An 18,956-nucleotide genomic window follows, 5' to 3' on the forward strand; every position below is an offset into this window, starting at 1 on the left:
TTAGCTGTTTTACAACTACCCTTTCAAGAACTATTGAGAGAAAAGGAAGGTTGGAGATTGGCCTATAATTAGCTAAGATAGCTGGGTCAAGTGATGGCTTTTTAAGTAATGGTTTAATTACTGCCACCTCAAAAGCCTGTGGTACATAGCCAACTAATAAAGATAGATTGATCATATTTAAGATCGAAGCATTAGGGTTAGTGAAAACCAGAAATATTTTTAACAAACCCTTTTCATAACATAGAATGTAAATATAAATTGTAAACTTCAGAAATATATTTAAAATTGAACAAACAAAGTTATATACAACAATTCACATTAGAATGGAGGAAATGCTTCAGGCATTTGTTGTGGCAATTTACATGCAATAAGATGCCATACAAATTATATTTGTGTCACTCAGAAAAACAATTCCTGTTCAACGCACATCAGAAGCTCTAAAAAAAAATTGTACAGATATTCCACCTCAATATCCATGTGTATTTTTCCCTAATTCGTTATTTTGTAGCATTTTTATTGGTATTGGTACTGTCCTGGCTGTGTTAGTGGCCAAAAAAAAAAAAAAACAATAGAAAAAGGTGTTTTGGACTTGGGGGGGGGGGGGGGGGGGGGTGTCTCTACCAGAACTCCTGTGTTCTCCTGCGTAGAGCTGTGGGAGGGCGTGTCTCCACCCTGCTGTGCTCCAAGACTTGGTGCTGGAGCAGAAGGAAGGAGAAGCGTGCCATCCGATCCATTGAGCTGATCTGTGCGTACAGATCGGTGAATCCACCTGCTCTCATTCGTCCAGACCAGAACAGTAAAGTCCACTTCATAATCAGATTGATTACGCTCCGATTCAGCATCTGATGACGCGCTCTGCGGTTCGATAGTCTTCATGCAGTTCAAAAACGAGAGACTTTACATGCTGTTCCAAGACACCTGATTATTTTGATGCACTAAAATAAAAAACTACACCACACTAACTACACACATATCACACAACTTTCAAAACTGGTCAATTTCACCTTTTCGCTCTGTATGAAATCACAATGTCTCTTCGTTCAACAAAAATTACGTGGATTGAGAATCATTGTTTATTTGGCATTATAAAACGGCTGAGTGGATCCTTTAGTCATTTGATTGGTGCTTTGTATGTCACATGACATGGATTATTCATCCCATTTGTGTTTCATTGCATTTAGAGTGCAGTTTGGTTAAATTTAGAGTGCAAATTTGGTTCCATACTTTTGGTACCTTTGCACACACACACACACACACACACACACACACACACACACACACACACACACACACACACACACACACACACACACACACACACACACACACACACACACACACACACACACACACACACACACACACACACACACACACACACACACACAAATATCCACTCCACTGTAAGCTGTCTGGATGCATGAAGAGCTGTTCAGATGAAAAGCGGGCATGATTTTTGGCTGGACTGCGGAACTACACAGTCTTTTCTTTTTTCTTTTTTTTTTTTATAAAAGTCCGAAGTCAGTGCACTGCATCACCGGACTACACGTCACAATTTGGACTTAAGCAGCAGTGGAACACCAAAATATAAGTAACTTTTCTGTTGTTTATAAATTAATAAAATATAAAATGACAAGAATCTGTTTGCCATTATATAAAATAAATAATGATTGTTTTTACATTCTTTCAATGGAATTAATACTTAATTTGGTGAAATACTGAATGCATAAACATTCATTATTTGCATAATATATTTTACACCAGTGATAAAGAAAAATGTGGGGGGTTTTTTAACCTGTTTGCAGTCGCAGAGAGAGAGAGACAGAAAAAAGTTCACTTCGCAAAACACGCACACACACAGACCCATGTGGGTCTGTGTGTTGTCATCAAACCCACATGAAGTTGGGGATTGTGATTGGTTAATTACTGACTTTTCCACCAATGGTAACACCCCTTTGTGCTGCTGCAGTTGAGGCAATTTCATTCCAGCCTTCTAGCTGCTTCAGCTGAAAGGACAAAATGAGTCATTTTGCTGCAGCTGTCTGCAAAACGCACAGCGAATTAGATTATCCCCACGTAAATGATTAATCATAATTCAAGTTATACTTGGCCTATTAACAAAATTTAAAATGTTTAAATGTTTAAAATGTTTGAAGGCTGAAGTCTCCACTTTCAACACGCATTCAAACCGACCCTCCGAGTGAAGCTGATTACGTGTTATGTCCACTTAATTAGCTCATGTGACTTTTGACGCAAGGGCGCGTCTGATTCCAGAGGGTTAAAGGCCCTACCTAATGTGAAGGAGAGGGTTTTTAGATCTGGGACAAGGAGGAGCTGAGAAAGGTGCAGAAGGAGAGGTAAAGATCACTACAGGAGGAAACTGGAGGAGCACCCTGCAGGAAGCAATGTCAGAGAAGTCTGGAGGGGTCAGAAAATCATCTCAGGCTAGTGGGAGTATAGTGGATAAAGGTTGAAATGCATTTGTTGTATTATTGCTCAGGTAGCTTTAACATGTTTTTGCCTTTTGACCATACGAATATGACTGCTGTATGTGTTTACGTCTGTCTGGTGGTTATGGTTTCCATTTTCTGTCCTGTATGTTTTGGTTATGCAATATGATATGTGGTCGTTTCCATGCCTCTGTCATGTGTGGGCGTGTTCTCACTCATCTATCATGGGTGTCCTCTCACTGACTTGTATTTGTGTAAATCCCCTGCCTGTGTCAGTCTGCTGTTTCTGCCCTTGTATTCAGTCCCGGGTCCATGTTCTGTGTCTTTTCATTGTCATTACGTCTCTTGCTTGCCTCTACTGGTGGTTGGCTCTCACTGCGGTATTGTATCACTTCCTGTTCCGGAGCACAGCGGTGTTTTGCTGTATCTGTTAGCTGTTTAATCTGCGCAGTTAGATTGATCTAGAAAACTAGATAACGATTTGTTTCCCAGTGTAATCTTCACGTGCCTTAACTAAAGCACTCCCTCTGCTGAATCACCACTAAATTATTTACAGATTATACACTTTGTGTGTTTTTAGGAATCCGCTAGCTTAGCATAGCTACTAGCTCTTAGCCGGTTTAGCATGGCTTCTCCTGTCTCTCCCGCACTTTTCTGCTCTGGGTGTGAAATGTTTAGTTATTCCTCGGCCTCCTTTAGCAGTAATGGTACTTGTAATAAGTGTAGCTTATTCGTAGCTTTGGAGGCCAGGCTGGGAGAATTGGAGTCTCGGCTCCGCACCGTGGAAAATTCTACAGCTAGCCAGGCCCCTGTAGTCGGAGCGGACCAAGGTAGCTTAGCCGCCGTTAGTTCCCCTCCGGCAGATCCCGAGCAGCCGGGAAAGCAGGCCGACTGGGTGACTGTGAGGAGGAAGCGTAGTTCTAAACAGAAGCCCCGTGTACACCGCCAACCCGTTCACATTTCTAACCGTTTTTCCCCACTCGGCGACACACCCGCCGAGGAACAAACTCTGGTTATTGGCGACTCTGTTTTGAGAAATGTGAAGTTAGTGACACCAGCAACCATAGTCAATTGTCTTCCGGGGGCCAGAGCAGGCGACATTGAAGGAAATTTGAAAGTGCTGGCTAAGGCTAAGCGTAAATTCGGTAAGATTGTAATTCACGTCGGCAGTAATGACACCCGGTTACGCCAATCGGAGGTCACTAAAATTAACATTGAATCGGTGTGTAACTTTGCAAAAACAATGTCGGACTCTGTAGTTTTCTCTGGGCCCCTCCCCAATCGGACCGGGAGTGACATGTTTAGCCGCATGTTCTCCTTGAATTGCTGGCTGTCTGAGTGGTGTCCAAAAAATGAGGTGGGCTTCATAGATAATTGGCAAAGCTTCTGGGGAAAACCTGGTCTTGTTAGGAGAGACGGCATCCATCCCACTTTGGATGGAGCAGCTCTCATTTCTAGAAATCTGGCCAATTTTCTGAAATCCTCCAAACCGTGACTATCCAGGGTTGGGACCAGGAAGCAGAGTTGTAGTCTTACACACCTCTCCGCAGCTTCTCTCCCCCTGCCATCCCCTCATTACCCAATCCCCGTAGAGACGGTGCCTGCTCCCAGACCACCAATAACCAGCAAAAATCTATTTAAGCATAAAAATTCAAAAAGAAAAAATAATATAGCACCTTCAACTGCACCACAGACTAAAACAGTTAAATGTGGTCTATTAAACATTAGGTCTCTCTCTTCTAAGTCCCTGTTAGTAAATGATATAATAATTGATCAACATATTGAATTATTCTGCCTTACAGAAACCTGGTTACAGCAGGATGAATATGTTAGTTTAAATGAGTCAACACCCCCGAGTCACACTAACTGCCAGAACGCTCGTAGCACGGGCCGAGGCGGAGGATTAGTAGCAATCTTCCATTCCAGCTTATTAATTAATCCAAAACCCAGACAGAGCTTTAATTCATTTGAAAGCTTGACTCTTAGTCTTGTCCATCCAAATCGGAAGTCCCAAAAAACAGTTTTTTTTATTTAATTGAAGACTTAACAGTATTCCCTGAAAACTCCCTTCTGTCTGATCATTTCTTAACATTTACATTTACTCTGATGGACTACCCAGCAGTGGGGATTAAGTTTCATTACACTAGAAGTCTTTCAGAAAGCGCTGTAACTAGGTTTAAGGATATGATTCCTTCTTTATGTTCTCTAATGCCATATACCAACACAGTGCAGAGTAGCTACCTAAACTCTGAGTGAGATAGAGTATCTCGTCAATAGTTTTACATCCTCATTGAAGACAACTTTGGATGCTGTAGCTCCTCTGAAAAAGAGAGCCTTAAATAAGAAGTGCCTGACTCCGTGGTATAACTCACAAACTCACAGCTTAAAGCAGATAACCCATAAGTTGGAGAGGAAATGGCGTCTCACTAATTTAGAAGATCTTCACTTAGCCTGGAAAAAGAGTTTGTTGCTCTATAAAAAAAAGCCCTCCGTAAAGCTAGGACATCTTACTACTCATCACTAATTGAAGAAAATAAGAACAACCCCAGGTTTCTTTTCAGCACTGTAGCCAGGCTGACAAAGAGTCAGAGCTCTATTGAGCTGAGTATTCCTTTAACTTTAACTAGTAATGAGTTCATGACTTTCTTTGCTAATAAAATTTTAACTATTAGAGAAAAAATTACTCATAACCATCCCAAAGACATATCGTTATCTTTGGCTGCTTTCAGTGATGCCGGTATTTGGTTAGACTCTTTCTCTCCGATTGTTCTGAGTTATTTTCATTAGTTACTTACTCCAAACCATCAACATGTCTATTAGACCCCATTCCTACCAGCCTGCTCAAGGAAGCCCTACCATTAATTAATGCTTCGATCTTGAATATGATCAATCTATCTTTATTAGTTGGCTATGTACCACAGGCTTTTAAGGTGGCAGTAATTAAACCATTACTTAAAAAGCCATCACTTGACCCAGTTATCTTAGCTAATTATAGGCCAATTTCCAACCTTCCTTTTCTCTCAAAAAATCTTGAAAGGGTAGTTGTAAAACAGCTAACTGATCATCTGCAGAGGAATGGTCTATTTGAAGAGTTTCAGTCAGGTTTTAGAATTCATCATAGTACAGAAACAGCATTAGTGAAGGTTACAAATGATCATCTTATGGCCTCAGACAGTGGACTCATCTCTGTGCTTGTTCTGTTAGACCTCAGTGCTGCTTTTGATACTGTTGACCATAAAATTTTATATTACAGAGATTAGAGCATGCCATAGGTATTAAAGGCACTGCACTGTGGTGGTTTGAATCATATTTATCTAATAGATTACAATTTGTTCATGTAAATGGGGAATCTTCTTCACAGACTAAGGTTAATTATGGTGTTCCACAAGGTTCTGTGCTAGGACCAATTTTATTCACTTTATACGTTTCCCTTAGGCAGTATTATTAGACAGCATTGCTTAAATTTTCATTGTTACGCAGATGATACCCAGCTTTATCTATCCATGAAGCCAGAGGACACACACCAATTAGTTAAACTGCAGGATTGTCTTACAGACATGAAGACATGGATGACCTCTAATTTCCTGCTTTTAAACTCAGATAAAACTGAAGTTATTGTACTTGGCCCCACAAATCATAGAAACATGGTGTCTAACCAGATCCTTACTCTGGATGGCATTACCCTGACCTCTAGTAATACTGTGAGAAATCTTGGAGTCATTTTTGATCAGGATATGTCATTCAATGCGCATATTAAACAAATATGTAGGACTGCTTTTTTGCATTTGCGCAATAGCTCTAAAATTAGAAAGGTCTTGTCTCAGAGTGATGCTGAAAAACTAATTCATGCATTTATTTCCTCTAGGCTGGACTATTGTAATTCATTATTATCAGGTTGTCCTAAAAGTTCCCTGAAAAGCCTTCAGTTAATTCAAAATGCTGCAGCTAGAGTACTGACAGGGACTAGAAGGAGAGAGCATATCTCACCCATATTGGCCTCTCTTCATTGGCTTCCTGTTAATTCTAGAATAGAATTTAAAATTCTTCTTCTTACTTATAAGGTTTTGAATAATCAGGTCCCTTCTTATCTTAGGGACCTCATAGTACCATATCACCCCAATAGAGCGCTTCGCTCTCAGACTGCAGGCTTACTTGTAGTTCCTAGGGTTTGTAACTATAGACTTAGACTGCTGGGGGGTTCCCATGATGCACTGAGTGTTTCTTTCTCTTTTTGCTCTGTATGCACCACTCTGCATTTAATCATTAGTGATTGATCTCTGCTCCCCTCCACAGCATGTCTTTTTCCTGGTTCTCTCCCTCAGCCCCAACCAGTCCCAGCAGAAGACTGCCCCTCCCTAAGCCTGGTTCTGCTGGAGGTTTCTTCCTGTTAAAAGGGAGTTTTTCCTTCCCACTGTCGCCAAGTGCTTGCTCACAGGGGGTCGTTTTGACCGTTGGGGTTTTTCCGTAATTATTGTATGGCCTTGCCTTACAATATAAAGCACCTTGGGGCAACTGTTTATTGTGATTTGGTGCTATATAAATAAAATTGATTTGATTACGTGCACAATGATTATTTCTGAATTCCACATTACTTTGCTGCTTTAGTTCTTGATTTAGGTTTTTGTCTTGGTTTAGTTCTGATTATCATTTCTGTTCTGATCACCTCTTAAGTTTGTTCTTAGTTCTCATATTGGTTCCTACCCTGTTGCTTACTGTTCACTTCCAAGTTTTACATTAGTTTTTGTATTACCATTTCTCCTCTTCTGAAGTTAGGTTTGATTGTTATTGATTTATTTTCCACTCACACTTTGATGTCTGTTATGTTAGTTATCACTGGCTGTTTGTCACCTTGTGTTCTGTTCATTTCCAAGTGTGTTTCCTGTTCTCAATTCACACACCTGTTATGACTAATCATTCTGCATTTAAGCACTCGCCTTTTTCCTGCTCGTTGCCAGTTCTTTTGTGTGGTTCCCCGAGTATGCTCGTGCCTTATTGTGTTCTTACGTCTAACCTGTTACTTCTTCATTTGGTTTTTGGTGGAGTTATGCTTTTCACGTCACGTTCACATTGTTGGCTGTTTTGGAATTTCGGGGTGGGGATTTACAACGAATTACCTTGTTTTGCACCATCTGCTCAATTTTTCTGCCTGCATAACTGGGCCATTGATAAAATGTAACAATGTCGGTCTTATTTTTTCTGCATTTCATTTTAATTAAATTTGCAAACTTAAACATCACAGACCTATTTTGTCCTGATATGAATCTAGCAACACTAATGATTGTGTCCTTACCTGTTTGACTCCATTAATCCTTTTCATTAGTTCCTCAGTAGACACACTGCCAGCAATAACCTCAAGAGGAATACCATTATGTCCAATAAAGAAACTGGATGGTATGCACATCACTGGATCTTGACACAAAGGGATGTTAAGGAAAAAACCATCCAAGCAACTGCATTAAAGTTAAATAAATAGCTGATCATTCAAATGTGAAATCAAGAAAGTTCATGTAACATTTTCTAAATTACCACTTCAAATGTGCCTCAACCTTTCAGGATATGATGCCTTTGTGCCCAAGAACAAAATGTCACTAATGGTATGTTACTGGAAAAATACTCCATACGTCCATTACCTGTACCACAAATATGTGCTATCAAATACTCAAACATTTTGGAAATACTGACGCTAAGTCTGTGAAATATTCAGAGTTTGTTTTTTCTTTTTAAATAGTGTTTGGTAACTTCAACGCCACAAAGAAGAATTTTCTGTATTTTATAAATGCCAAATTATAACATTTTACATGTTGTAAATCAATGTCCCTTTATCGTATTTCAACATCTTCCCAGCTCTACATAAAAATAAACCAATACTGCACAAATATATGATGAAAATATGTATTTCCAGGCGCCACCTTGAAAAAATGGCCACCATCTTGAAAACTGAAGTGGCTAATGCATTTTTTTGTTTGTTTTTGCAAAAAGGAGCCCAAGAAGTGTCATTGTGCCAAATGTGGTGTTTCTGTATCAGAAAATGAAAGATTCTGATGATATAAGCATTTATCTGCAGCACTATGATTGAGGATGCATACAAACTGTAGTGTTCAGAATAATAGTAGTGCTATGTGACTAAAAAGATTAATCCAGGTTTTGAGTATATTTCTTATTGTTACATGGGAAACAAGGTACAAGTAGATTCAGTAGATTCTCACAAATCCAACAAGACCAAGCATTCATGATATGCACACTCTTAAGGCTACGAAATTGGGCTATCAGTAAAAAAAAAAAAAAGTAGAAAAGGGGGTGTTCACAATGATAGTAGCATCTGCTGTTGACGCTACAAACTCAAAACTATTATGTTCAAACTGCTTTTTTAGTAATCCTGTGAATAATTAAACTAACCACAGTTTTTCATGATTTCTTCACATCTGCAAAGCATTAATTTTGTTGGTTTGGAACCAAGATTTTGCTCGTTTACTAGTGTGCTTGGGGTCACTGTCTTGTTGAAACACCCATTTCAAGGGTATGTCCTCTTCAGCATAAGGCAACATGACCTCTTCAAGTATTCTGACATATCCAAACTGATCCATGATACCTGGTATGCGATATATAGGCCCAACACCATAGTAGGAGAAACATGCCCATATCATGATGCTTGCATCACCATGCTTCACTGTCTTCACTGTGAACTGTGGCTTGAATTCAGAGTTTGGGGGTCATACCACAAACTGTCTGCGGCCCTTGGACCCAAAAATAACAATTTTACTCTCATCAGTCCACAAAATATTCCTCCATTTCTCTTTAGGCCAGTTGATGTGTTCTTTGGCAAATTGTAACCTCTTCTGCACATGTCTTTTATTTAACAGAGGGACTTTGCGGGGGATTCTTGCAAATAAATTAGCTTCACACAGGCATCTTCTAACTGCACTAACAGGTAACTCCACACTGTCTTTGATCATCCTGGAGCTGATCAATGGGTGAGCCTTTGCCATTCTGGCTACTCTTCTATCCATTTTGATGGTTGTTTTCCATTTTCTTCCACGCGTCTCTGTTTTTTTTTGGTTCATTTTAAAGCACTGGAGATCATTGTAAATGAACAGCCCTTTTGCACCTGCATATAAGTTTTCCCCTCTCCAATCAACTTTTTAATCAAACTACGCTGTTCTTCTGAGCAATGTCTTGAACAGCCCATTTTTCTCAGGCTTTCAAAGAGAAAAGCATGTTCAACATGTGCTGGCTTCATCCTTAAATAGGGGACACGTGATTCACACCTGTTTGTTCCACAAAACTGACAAACTCACTGACTGAATGCCACACTACTATTATTGTGAACACCCCCCTTTTCTACTTTTTTTTTTTTTTACTAATAGCCCAATTTCATAGCCTTAAGAGTGTGCATATCATGAATGCTTGGTCTTGTTGGATTTGTGAGACTCTACTGGTACCTTGTTTCCCATGTAACGACAAGAAATATACTAAAAACCTGGATTAATCTTTTTAGTCACATAGCACTACTATTATTCTGAACACTACTGTATACAACTACAGAGCAGTAGATTAAATTGTCAGGCACAGAAACAGGTCACTTCTTAAAGACCTGATAATGTTTTTAAATCATATTTTTATTACCTCAATATTTATGGGGCACTTTTAGTAAGAAACTTTAAAATCTATTTTGATGACACATGGTGACCTATATGAGCTTTGCTGAAAAGCTGTTTAATATGATACCACTTCCTCATGTCTTTCAGAGAGGCAGAAAATAACGGATCTGACACTTTAACTTTGTTCTTCAGTTGCACAATACCAGAAATAAAAATAAAGAAATGTTCACCACTGAACTCAAAAAGGATACAGATTTGCGAAAACTGCACGCATGTCTCACTGTAAGAAAAACAGACACATAGTACATTTCACATTTATGCATTAAATGCAACACTGATATTACTGCACTTTATAGTACTATTTTCCCGAAATTCTGAGGTAGTACGACGTGACCAGCCTGTTGACATGGAGGAATGCACAGAAGAGAAAGAGAATGAAACTACTACGAGCAAGATGGAGTACATGGGTATGAATAAGTTACAACTCCTGATAAATACTAAGTTATTGATGTAACTAGCTATAAGGTAATTATTGTAGAAGAATTTTTAGGTCCATATTTGAACTGTGATGAACTATCAAGTGTCCTGATCCGAACTGTATGTCCTCTGGTTGAACTAGCAGGTGTTCAACCCAAAAAAAAGGGGCTTTATTAGTCATTCAGTCTGTCAGGGGCTTTCCAAGGCCTTTTAGGTGCTTTCCCGCAGGCCACGTGCGGAGGGGGCCTCAGGCCAGCTGCACGTGTGGCTGAGGCCACGTGCGGAGGGGGCCTCAGGCCAGCTGCACCTGTGGCTGAAGGTCTTTTAAAAAAATCAGTTGTAAATCCTTCACGTTTTAATGGGAGCGTTTGTCACATTGAAATAATGGCCTAACACCTGCTTAGGGTTCACTAGAGGACGCTTCCAATAGAAAACCATGTCTTAGGAATGAAATAAATAAAAAAGTTGAAGGAGGAGCGATGCCCGCGGGTCTCCAATAAATAGATGAGCGCGGTTGTCATATTCAGTCTCTCTAGAGGACTCAGTTTGTCTAAGCTTTGTGTCGAAGGCTTAAATAAACTTAAAAACTCTGTGCATTTTATCTTGCTTAAGGCTGAATTATTCTAAAGTGTTATGTCATTTTCTAGCATATCACTTGCAATTAGTTTGTGTTATCTAAAAGACGACATCCTGAGAAGACTAAAGACGAGCCGCGACAGAACTTGGCGAGCCAGCTTCAGGAGGGTCCAGGGGCATTCCGGCAGCCTGGGGCAGTCCAGCTCATCCCTCCAGACCGTAAATAACAGTGATCACGACTAAAAGGTAAGCAGAAACCTTTTATAATTTCTGCACGATCTGGAGGAGTGAGTCGGGATTTCCGCCCAAGTTGACAGGTGATATTTTTTAATTGCCTCTTACCCAAAAGAACCTGGACTAAGAAAATTGATAAGAGACTAAAAAAAGATAAGATTGAAAATTATCAGGCCTTGTAGATAAAATGCTCAGAAGGTGTGTGTGTTCCCGGGAAAAAGAATGTCTATGTGAGTGAAAGTTCAGGAATGTTCATGAACTCTGGTGCGGAAAGAGTGCGTGGAGAACTAACCTGGATGCTTGGGGAATAATTGGTGTTGAAATTTGTTACTAACGTGCCGGCTGATAGCATGCGCTGTAGGGGTTAATTTAGGGGAGTATACTGACAAATAGATACAAGGTAATACAAGGTTATTTAAAGAGTTTAACAGAGACTGAAGTGAAATAAGTGAGAAAAAAGAGTTTAACAAGAGAATACGTGCAGAGAAAGCACAAGATAAGCGCCTGAGGGGGCGCAGTAGAAATACCGTACGTGATAAAGAGATTTAAAAGTGCAAAGTGGCACAGCTGATAGTAAGTAAAAGAGCTCAATAAAGGACGTCATTTTTTAAGAAAAGAGAAAAACTATAAAAAATAAAATAAATGAAGAGTTAGTGCAGAATACATGAGAATTAATGAAGCAGAAAATAGTGCAGTAAGGCACCAGATACACGCTTGTGGGGCGTGGGAGAAGAATAAGTAATTAAGTACACAGTAATATGAGTTTTTTTATAAGAAAAGAAAAAGAGAATATTTTCAGTGCAAAGGCACATTAAGCTCACGAGGAGCTCAGTAAGTGAAAAAAGGTAGAAGAAAGAGCAGAAAGGCACAGGATACGCACGCGAGGCGCGGTAAGGCGTAGAAATAAATGAAATATTGTATGCTCAGAAAGGAGCTTGTGAAAATAATATATTAAGCACAGGATACGCACGTGAGGCGCGGTAAGGCGTAGAAGTAAATGAAATATTGTATGCTCAGAAAGGAGCTGGTGGAAAATAATATATTAAGCACAGGATACGCACGCGAGGCGCGGTAAGGCGTAGAAGTAAATGAAATATTGTACGCTCAAAGAGGGCTTGAAAAAAGTAATATATGAAGTTGCTGACAGCGCCGGAGAAGCTGTCTAACGTGAAGAAGAGATACATGCTTAAACAGAACACATTGGTGTTAAGTGAATAAAAAGGTTGTTTAAAGCCGCGGAGTGAAAAGTGGCAGAAGTCTAGATAGAGATATATAGAAAGTTGTTTTTAATAATTTTTGTGTATAAAGCTTTTGAAGATTGGTGTGTGGGAGAGTGGAGAGTAATCTGTGTAAAGCTGTGAGAACTTGCAGGCTGGCTGACATACAAGATTAATGTGAAAGAGTACGAGGGGGAGGTATTTAGACCCAACAGGAGGACTTGGGAGGTGCATGACGGGCAGAGAGGAAAGTGTGAGACAGAGACAGTGAAGAAAAAGACAGGAGAAGAGTGCTATGTAAATACAGAGAAGGTAGATATTATTTCAAAGAGAGAAAACTAATAAACAAATATAGCAGAAAAAGACTAGAAGCAGAAAGTAAAAAAAAATTAGAAGGAAAATAGAAAGTCGGGAGCAAAGACATTAGGAAGTGTTAGGGTTGTAAGAGGATTAAATAAATAAAATTGGTTATAAATCAAAAGAGATAAAGCTTAGATTATAGTGAAAAAGCTGACAGACTGATCAATGCTTGGGACAGTCATTGATGGGAGACTTAAGTGATGATGAAATAATACTCCCAGAACATTACTTGACTGACGGAGACATCGAAACCCAGGGAATCAGGACACATTTTTGGCTGGAAAGGACCTATTTTGACAGGGTAGGAGCAGAACATTGGCAGGACGAACAAGAGATCAATCAGAAATTATGGCAGATTACTAAGGTAATCAATCTGAAGCAAAAGAAAGAACAATTCCCTCTAATTAATTGGGAGCTGCTGATAAGACGTCTGTGGCATCAGGGTTTAACCCCGTGGCTGGAGCTGCTTTGTGCTGACCCTAATAAAGAACTTAGCATACCATTAAATCATTTAGTAACACTACCAACCGATCCAGGTGAAGAACTGTTTCCTAGGTTGACTCTGACTGTGGTCCCAAGGAAGGTTCGGTGGGAAGCAGGTAAATTTTCATATTTAGTTAAAGAGAAAGAAGACGGGCATAGCAGTTGGAAATTTAATCCTTTTAAGGGTTTAAAATACAAAACAGGTGTTACAGCCAGCAAGTTATTGGTCTGGATCAGGACAGCCCCTGAGGGACTACCAGAACACCATAGAAACACCTCACATAGCGTTTGTCAGGGTTACATGGGTAACTCTCAAGGTCAAGGTCGGGAAAGTACCCCGCTAGACTTAGTACTAAGAAAATATCCAGGAAAACGCACTAAGGCCAACCAATGTATGAGAAAGTGGCACAAAAGGTCACATGGGGGCAGGCAATGGCCTTTGGTGGGATCATTTGATCCGGGGATGTGTGAAGCAGTTGCGGTAGAAATACAGAAAAAAGAAATTAAAGATCAGCAGAAGAACGTAAAAAACAACAAAAAACGCACTGAAGAAAAAGAAGTTTTGGCCTTGTTCAAGCAGGAAGCACAGAGGCTACAGCAGAAAAGAGAAAAAATGACAGAGGAAAGATCCAAAGAGACTAAAGCCAGTGCACCGAGCTGGGAATCAGAGCCACCCCCATATAAACGTCATGATATGGGAAAGACAGCTGGACAATTTGTATTAGGAACTCGTGAAGAGGACCAAGGCATGGATGTGGAGGGCAAATTCACACTGACACTAAAAGCTCGAGAGCCACAAGGAGACAGGTCCTCAGTCTGTCAAATGGATCATACAAGGTCTCCAAGTCCGAAAGTAAGTGGTCGCACACCACGACCAGCAGGGGGGCCACAAATAACAGTGACACGGAGGCAGACGAGGATAAAGAGAGAGACCTGAAGGCTCCGCCTGCACATCGAGGTCCACTGAAAACCGTCCCCTCCCACCATAAGTCAGCCGACTGGACCTTCACAGGCTATAGAGGCTCCGAAGAGTGGCACAAGAGCTTCTGTGACACACTGGATCTGGCCAGAAGAGATAATGAAGAACTAGCTGAGCAACTTCGGCTAGCGAAGGAAAGAATACAAAGACATAGGGACACCGAGGAAAGAAGAATATTACAACAGTCGACGCCCAATCAAGGGAATCACATTATATAGCCACCCACCCGAAAAATTTCTGGTGAGATCATCATTGAGAGTGCAAAAGAGGCCCGACTCAGGCAAAGACAACAATGTGTAGCCAAAGACATAGCGGCTTTAGAACAGAATATAACCGACTGGATGGACTGCCTGGAACCAGTCAGTCGCACTCGATCTGGAAGACAGTATGGAGCCCGCACAGAAGAAGAGGAGGACGAAGACCTCATATGCCCATTGGTGGTTAGAAATGGTCATCATGTGTATACCCCATGGAGCTGGACAGACATGGTGGGGCTGGCCAACAGACTGCCAGACATCACCCAAGGAGCTGGGAGATGGATAACTGCCTTAGAAGAAGGCACTGCAGGGGTAACCTTGTCTTTAGGTGACATAAAAGCCTTGCTAATGCATGTCATGGGAAAACATGACACTGAAGAATTAGCAGGAAAGGTTGGACTAACACAAATGATGGGCACTAATCAACATGATGAAGTCCCCTTTAATCGCTATAGAAACTCCATGTGGGAAGGACTGAGAAGAAAGTACCCTGAGGTCTTGGATCCCTCTAAATTGGATGATGAGGAGTGGACACCTGAAGAGTGCCCAAAGAAGTTCCTGCACCGATTCCAGAAAAGATGGGCGGAGGAAACAGGAAATGCATGGAACCATTCTCCAGCAACTGAAATCCTGTTTAAAATAACTGTAAAAAAGGCTCTACCAGATGAGGTTCAGAAAGCCCTAGATGGAGTCGTGGGACTATCAAAAATGAATTGGGCTTTATACTCTGAGCATATTTGTCACCATCTTGAAATCTACAAGAAAGAAAAACAAAAAGAAGAAGATGCAGCAAAATCCCTGACGAAAAAATTGGTGCAGATGCAGTTGGGAGAGCTAACCAAAGTCAAGAAAGAAAAAACAAAGACCCAGGCACCAATGACGACCCCTGTTCCTTCTGAGTCGGCAAGCACAGGCCCTACGGCAAACACTGCTGCCACCATACAGGCACCTGTGGTAACAGCCACACAGAGCCCCCAAGGAGCAGCAGGAAGCACTCCTACAGGAGAAGTCTCAGCACCAGTGGAGCATCACTATCACTACCACAGCACTGGCACACCCGGAAATGGACCCACCTACAGTCATGGGTGGAGAGGAGAGTCACGGAACTTTCAAGGTCAAAGAGGAGGGTGGCGAAGAGGATCTCGCCAACCTTCATTTGGAAGCAGATTCCAGAACTCAGCTCCCAGGAGCAGTCAAGCGGGACCGCCTATGGGACCAACACCCCCAATAGGGGATCAACCCTCTAATGAGTGTTGGAGCTGTGGATAACCTGGACATCGAATGAGAAATTGTCCGGCCCGACCTTGGGTTGGACCCTCTGCCTATTGGCAATAGGGGGGCCTAGAGAAGACAGAGGGGGAAACGGTGGCATTGGCTATTTCGATGATACCTAAGGAAGAGCCAACCGTCACCGTTAATATACAAAACAGAGATTTCCCTTTCATGGTGGATACAGGGGCAACATACTCTTGCATAGGGAAAATGGGCGCTCATCTCCCCCTCTCTGGGTCTGTAATTAAGACCATCGGCTTCTCTGGGAAAACTCAAATAATACCTTTTACACGCCCACTTCCTGTAACGATTGCAGGAAAAACAATTGAAGCACCCCTGTTATACTCACAAAATACACCTGTGAATTTGCTGGGAAGAGACATTTTATGTAAGCTACAAACCCAGATAGTGTGTACCCATCAAGGACTGCAAATACACTTTCCTGACGAAGCACTCGCCAACATTATGGTGCTTATGGACATGGAAAATAAGGTCCGACCTGTGCAACCCATGGTATACTGGCTGAAGTTACAACCAGAAAATTCAAATCTTCAACTGGAATGGGAAAAATGGAAGCCCTGGGCAGAACAACACTATGAAGCAGTATGTACACCTAGTTTACCTTTACATGTCACCCTGATGTTCGATGCCAAACAAGAACAAACTGACTATGCATGCTGCTGGGATGCATTGATGAATCAACGGCTGTTTCACATAACCACCACAGAAATTTATTTAGGCCCCCAAGGGGCCGCAGCTTCTGTCAAGCTAACTTCAGCTGAACAACAATGGTATCAAGTGCCGAATGCCACACATCATGTGACCCTTTTAGTCTCAGAAAAGTACGAATCCCATGACCTAGGTCCAATGGTAAAGACAGCCTCAGAAGTTGAAGAATGGCAAAACATGGAAAGTCCACAAGTACATCTGTCAAAAGACCAGCAGTTTATACGAATTAATTTAAAAGTAAATGATGAGGCTATAGCTCAAAAAGTGGAGCTCAATCCTAGACCAGAGGGACAGATGGTGTTATCGGCCCAACAACAGAGATTGTTAGAGCAAATACCACCAGTGGTGTGGTCCAAAAGCAAAACGGATGTAGGACTAGTAAAAACAGCCTTACCAGTAAAAATAAAAGTAAAACCGGGAGCAAAACTGCCTCACCAAAGGCAGTATCCATTAAAACCTCAGGCTATTGAAGGCATAAAACCAGTAATTAAGGGACTAATGGCAGCTGGAGTTTTAATAAAAACTGCAAGCCCATGCAATACTCCTATCTACCCTATCCCTAAAAACAATACCAAAGAGTATCGGCTGGTACATGATCTGCGTCCTATCAATGCAATAATAGAAATGGATGCACCTATAGTACCTGATCCGCATACTATACTATCAAGCATCCCTGCTGGAGCAAAATGGTACACGGTAATCGATCTGTGTTCAGCCTATTTCAGTGTGCCTGTGCACCCAGACTCACAACATTTGTTTGCATTCACATTTCTGGGACAACAGCTAACGTATACACGGCTACCTCAGGGACTGAACCTGTCCCCAGCCATCTTTAACAAAGTCCTGGCTGAAGATTTACAACACCTTGACATACCCAGTACATTGGTGCAATATATGGATGATCTCCTTATTGCATCAGAGACTCAAGAACAGTGTGAAAAAGATTCATTAATTGTATTGCATGCATTGGCAGATGGAGGTCATAAAGTAAGTAAGGACAAATTGCAGTTCTGCAAACAACAAGTAGAATACTTGGGAAGACAGTTGTGTGGGACCACGCGATGTATAGCCCCAAGCCAAGTGGAGGCTATAGTCAAGGCTCCCAAACCCCAAACAGTGGGACAGATGCTTTCATTCCTTGGGATGGCAGGGTACAGTCGGCCGTGGATTTGTGATTATGCTATAAAAACTGCACCTTTGCGTGCCATGATTAGAGCAGTGGGGCAAACAAGCAATGCAGCTCTCCTCGTCTGGACAGATGAGGCAACGGGAGCTTTTGAGGCCCTAAAAACAGACATGCAATCTGCTCCCGCGTTAGGTAACCCAGATTATGGGAAACCTTTCCATTTGTATGTTACTGAAAAAGCTGGTTATGCTTGTGCTGTACTAATGCAGGAAACAAATGAGGAAAACAACCATTGGCCTATTATAGTACAAAGCTTGACAACATTGAAACAGGATTGCCACCATGCTATCAGGGTCTAGCAGCAGTTGCCTTTGCATTTCAAAAAGCATCATCCATAATCATGGGACATGCAGTAACGTTGTACACGTCGCATCAGTTACATGCCCTGCTAACCAGTCAACGTTTTGTCTTAACACAAGCTAGACGCACTGGATATGAAGTTGTGTTGTCCGCTCCAGAAATAACAATACAACGTTGTCACACGGTGAATCCCGCCACCAAATTGACCACACCGTTAGATGGTACTCCACATAACTGTGTGGCAGAGACAGAGAAATTTTTGAGAGCCAGAGAACATTTGTATAATCACGCCATAGATGCAGATCTAACCCTGTTCGTGGATGGCTCATGCTTTCGGGATGCCGCGGGATTGCATGCGGGTATGGGGATTGTTAAACTAAACACGGATGGCGAGACCTTTGAATTACTGGAGTCCCAAGGAATTGATCAGCCTTGTTCAGCCCAACTGGCAGAAATCAAAGCCTTAACTATGGCTTGCCAGATAGCTAAAGATCAACGTGTTAATATCTACACAGACTCAGCCTACGCTTATGGCGTATGTCATGTACATGCAAACATTTGGAAACAAAGGGGATTCCTGAGAGCAGATGGCACCCCTGTCACTCATGGAGAAGCGATTTCCCAACTGTTACAAGCTCTCCAATTACCGTCTGAGGTAGCCATCATTAAATGTGCAGGTCATCAAAAGAATAATAACATCATAGCTCAAGGTAACAATCTAGCAGATGACGCAGCTCGCAAAGGAGCACAAGAAGAAAATATGTTTCCCCTGCTAACCATCCAAGATTGTGCCCCACTGGTTTCACTTGACGCACTGATAGTGGCTCAAAGTAGGGCC

General features: G+C 41.4%; 1 protein-coding gene across 3 annotated transcripts in view; it reads right to left on the reverse strand.

The window, feature by feature from the left end:
• Positions 1–18,956, reverse strand: part of ubxn4 (UBX domain protein 4) — a 120,429-nt gene that overhangs the window by 95,203 nt on the left and 6,270 nt on the right. For all 3 annotated transcript variants that reach the window (XM_034186326.1, XM_034186327.1, XM_034186325.1), the window contains exons 3-4: positions 10,300–10,328; positions 7,741–7,859 (exon numbers count right to left, since the gene is read on the reverse strand). In XM_034186326.1, the coding sequence (XP_034042217.1) occupies positions 7,741–7,859; positions 10,300–10,328 (148 nt within the window). The remainder of the gene's footprint in view (positions 1–7,740; positions 7,860–10,299; positions 10,329–18,956) is intronic.

This window comes from Thalassophryne amazonica, chromosome 14, assembly GCF_902500255.1.
Source record: "Thalassophryne amazonica chromosome 14, fThaAma1.1, whole genome shotgun sequence".
Classification (NCBI taxonomy): Eukaryota; Metazoa; Chordata; class Actinopteri; order Batrachoidiformes; family Batrachoididae; genus Thalassophryne; species Thalassophryne amazonica.